The sequence below is a fragment of the Rhincodon typus genome, chromosome 43 (genome assembly GCF_021869965.1).
Source record: "Rhincodon typus isolate 14 chromosome 43, sRhiTyp1.1, whole genome shotgun sequence".
Lineage (NCBI taxonomy): Eukaryota > Metazoa > Chordata > Chondrichthyes > Orectolobiformes > Rhincodontidae > Rhincodon > Rhincodon typus.
In genome coordinates this window covers 7,722,224-7,726,749 of record NC_063374.1, presented here as the reverse complement: position 1 = coordinate 7,726,749, position 4,526 = coordinate 7,722,224, and the positions used below count along the sequence as shown (strand labels likewise).

At 47.4% G+C, this 4,526-nt stretch overlaps 1 protein-coding gene across 1 annotated transcript in view; it reads right to left on the bottom strand.

The window, feature by feature from the left end:
* The window catches only part of LOC125487638 (barrier-to-autointegration factor A-like), a 3,423-nt gene extending 1,676 nt beyond the window's left edge, over nt 1–1,747 (bottom strand). The window contains exon 1 of the mRNA XM_048619560.1: nt 1,156–1,747. Coding sequence (XP_048475517.1) covers nt 1,156–1,335 — 180 coding nt within the window. The 5' untranslated portion in view covers nt 1,336–1,747. The remainder of the gene's footprint in view (nt 1–1,155) is intronic.
* Between the last annotated feature and the right edge of the window lie 2,779 nt (nt 1,748–4,526).

The following is a 4,526-nucleotide window of genomic DNA, read 5'->3' as shown; positions in this document are numbered from 1 at the left end:
TATCGTCTGCAAACTTAGCCAGAATGCCCACAGTTCCTTCATTGAGAACATTTAATGTACAAAGTGAAAGATTGTGGTCCCAACACTGACCCTTGTGGAACACCACTTGTCACCGCCTGCCATCCTGAGAAAGACCCCTTTATCCCCTCTCTCTGCTTTCTCCCAGACAGCCAATCTTCTATCCATGCTAGCACCTTGCTTCTAACACCAAGGGCCCTTATCTTACTGTGCGGCACCTTGATCACTAGGAGTTCTGGAGTCATACCGAGACACGGTCTGGGGAAGGATGACAGATTTCCCCCCGCCGAGTGAACTGGACGGGAATTCTGCGATGGGGATTGGCAGTTTGGTCACCACTCAAGATGAGGCTTTTGCTTTAAAAATTCCAGATTTGTCTGGGGACTGAGCTCTAACGAAAAGACATTAAAACATGAGGTTGTCGACTTGCTCGTCCGAGCTGGCTTGTTCTCGTTCAGGCGTTTCGTCACCACGCTAGAAACAAGCCAGCTCGGCGAGCAAGTCGAGAACCTCATCCACAACCCGAGCTACAGATCTTTGCCAAAACTTTAAACGTTAAAATATAAACAGGGGCCTCAGGGTCTCCTCGCTTAAAGGCCTGACTCCAAGCTGGCCGGCCACAGCTAATATACCATGCACACATAAATACAAGTTCCAGTCTCCTATGAGAAGCAGATGGTGCAGTTACCACTGATGGTGGTAAAAGGCTGGGGCCCAAGCCTATTGGGGGCGGAACTGGCTGAGAGAGATTCACCTTGATCGGCAAGGCGTTTTTTGATAAAGTCAAAAATTCCAGATTTTTACAGAATTCTAGGTACACCACCTGCCCTCGGCAGCATTCAAATCCTTGTTCCCCAAGAGCATTAACTCTGGGTTACAGATTCCTGCTATTAACACCTCTCCAACAAAGTCATCACTCCCTCCAGCTATCCCTGGTGCCACCCTACAGAGGCAGCCGAATGTGCTCTCGCCGAGGCCATGCGCAGCTGCGGTAAAATCCGCCTACTGCCCCCTTATTTGGAGGCAAGGGCAGGTTCGAGAGGCCGAACAGCTTTGTCCTGCGTCTGAGCATTGAGCTCCTCTGTTCTCGCCTCCCTGTGCGGGTGAGTCAGGCACAGCGAGAATCTGAGACCTCACCTTTGTGAAGCCTTTCTCCTCCAGCCGCCCTCCCAGAACCAGACCGATTCCTGCCAGCTCTTTCACAGACTTCTCCTTCATGGGCTCCACCACAAAGTTCTTGTGCTTCTGCGACGTTGTGTTGGCCATAGGGCAGATAGCGGTGCGATCTGCAACGGAGAGAGACGTGCACACACGCATTCAGCGAGAGAGAGGACAGCAGAGGCCGGTCATCTTTTACTTACCAAGCCCACAAATTCCTGCACAAACCGAAAGAACTGCGGATGCTGTAAATCGGGAACAAGTTGCTGGAAAAGCTCAGCAGGGTCTGGCAGCGTCCGTGAAGAAAAAAAGTCAGTGTTTAACGTTTCGGGTCCGGTGACCCATCCTCAGAAATTCCTGTAGCCTGGAATACAGTCACCAACATCTCCGGGATTCCCATTCCAATCCCTGACCCCAAACATAGCTCCCTTCCACATCACGGCAATTTATCGTGACAAAAATTCAAGCCCCTCCTAAATCTCTATCCCTTTGCTAATGAATCCTCCTGCTGGATTTTCCTTCGATGTGCCATAATTCTGAGAAGTTTGTGTCACAGGTAGACAGGATGGTTAAGAAGGTGTTTAGCATGTTTATGTTCATTGTTCAAACCTTTGAGTATAGGAGTTGGGACGTTATGTTGAGGTTATACAGGACGTTGGTGAGGCTTCTTCTGGAGCACTATGTCCAGTTCTGGTCTCCCTGTTATAAGAAGGATATTTTAAAGCTGGAGAGGTTTCAGAAGAGATTTGCCAGGATGTTGCCGGAAATGGAGGGTTTGTGTTTTAAGGAAAGGCTGGGTCTTTTTTTTTCACTGGAGTGTAGGAGATTAAGAGGCGACCTTATAGAGGTTTATTAAATCGTGAGGGGCATAGATAAGGAGAATGGTAGGTGTCTTTTCCTTCGGGTGGGGGATTTCAAGTCTAGGGGCATATTTTTAAGGTGAGAGGAGAAAGATTTAAAAAGGACAAGGGGCAACTTTTTTACACAGAGGGTGGTTTGTGTGTGGAATGAAGTTCCAGAGGAAGTGGTGAATGCAGGTACAGCTATGTTTAAAAGGCATTTGGAAAAGTTCATGAATAAGAAATGTTTGGAGGGATATGGGCCAGGTGGGCCTGCTTTAGTTTGGGATTATGGTCAGCATGGACTGGTTGGGCCGAAGGGTCTGTTTCCATGCTGTGTGAGTCCAGGACTGGATTAAGGCCCCTCATGGTTTTGAATGCCTCAAATAATTTTCCCCTTAAGCTTCTCTGTTCAAAGGAGCACAACCCTAGCCTCTCCACACTAATTGAAATCCATAAATCTCTTCCAATTCCTTGGACAGGGATCACTGGTCAGTCCTGTCAATCCTCTCACTACATTCGATTCTCTGCCAACTACCTCCCACTTTCTCTCTCTTTTCTCTCCCTCTCTCATACACATACACACTCCCTTTCTCTCTCTCACCTGCACTCTCTCTCACAAACACATGCATACTGTCTCCCTCTCTCTCTCTCTCACACACATGCACACTCCCTCTCTTGCACTACCTCTGTCTTTCTCACACACACACTCTCTCCCCCTTTCTGTCTCTCTCATGCACACTCCCTCTCTCGCACTACCTCTCTTTCTCACTTGCACTCTCCCTCTCTCACACATGCACACTCCTTCCCTCTCTCTCTCTCTCCCACACATGCATACTCTCTCACACATTCTGTCTCTCTCATGCACACTTCTCTGCCCCTCTCTCTCTCTATCTCACGCACACGCAACACTCCTTTTCTCTCTCTCACATGCACTCTCTCTCACAAACACACGCAAACTCTCTCCCTCTCTCTCATACATGCACACTCCCTTTCTCTTTCACTACCTCCCTCTCTCACACATGTACACTCTCTCCCCTCTCTCTCTCTCTCACACCCTCTCTCTCACTCTCTCTTTCTGTCTCTCTCCCCTCTCTGCATATTTCTCTTTCTCCCTCTCTTTCGGTCACCCTCCCTCTCCCCCCTGTCTTTCTCACACTCTGTGCTCCCTCTCTTTCTCTCCCTGCCCGCTCTCCTCTCTCTATCTCTCTCTCCCTACTCACTTTCCCTCTCTCTCCTGCTCTCCCTCTCCCTCTTCACCCCCCTCCCTTCCTCCCCCTCCCTCATGGGGATTCTTGCAGCTGTGATCCAGTGGATTACTGGCTACAAACAGACACACACTGAGCCATAACTGCAACGCAGAGGATCCCCGAGATCTGGAACAGTTCCTGTTGAGAGGGACGTCGCACGAAAGACAAAGAGAAATGGGAGAGAAACACAGAAGGCCAAAGGATGGAGGCAGCGGGTGTGTGAGAGAGAGACAGACCAAAGTAGAGTGGAAAAGATAATGGTGAACAACTACAAAGTGAGGCAAGCACTCAAAAACGCCATGGAGTTAAGCGAAAAAGGATTCCACTTCACAAACAAGATTCAGGACATATAGTCAGCAAGACAAGCAAATCTCCTAGGTTATAAAAGTCACCAGAAGTGTATATATATTTGACAATTCAATGAATTATTGAACAAAACATGATTACAGAAAATCCACAATGTAGTAGAGCTTATATATCCATCTTGTAAATGAAGGAGACTGTCATTTTGTTTTCTATTCTTTTTGTGGGATGTGGGCGTTGCTGGCTGTGCCCAGTATTCCTCGGCCCGTCCCTAGTTGCCCCTTGAGAAGGCGGTGGTGAGCTGCCTTCTTGAACCGCTGCAATCCGTGGGTTATGGGTTGACCCACAATGCCTTTAGGGAGGGAATTCCAGGATTTTGACCCAGTGACAGTGAAGGAACAATTTTGCAACAAATTGGAATTAAACGTGCAGTGAAATGGTCTGCATGGTGTAATCTCCTCAATGCTTTATACGTTATGTTTAATGAGGTGGTTGTTTATAACCATGTTGTGCGTTTCTAAAAATTTCATTTGCATCCTTAGCACACACTTCTGCACCTGCCATCATAATGATTTCTTAATAAACAAAAAAATCCAGACATTCATTCATCTTTCTGAATGACTGCCTGTCCACCTGTTTATTCATCTGTCTACATGTTTGTCTCTCTGTCTGTGTATTTGTCCCTGTCTTTCTATTTGTCTCTGTTTGTCTGTCTCTCTGTCTATCTATCCACCTGTAGCTTTCCTTCTATCTCTCTATCAATCTATGTCTCTACCAGTCAACCTCTTAGTCAATCTATCTTTGAATCTGGGACTCAGATTGATTGAAAATGTGAGATAGTGAGACAGACACATGGAAAGGTAGAGCAAGACAGTGAGAGGAAGAGATGTAGTGAGGGAGAGTGAGAATGAGACAGACACGTGGACAGAATAGAGAGAATGAGGCAGTGAGAGAAAGC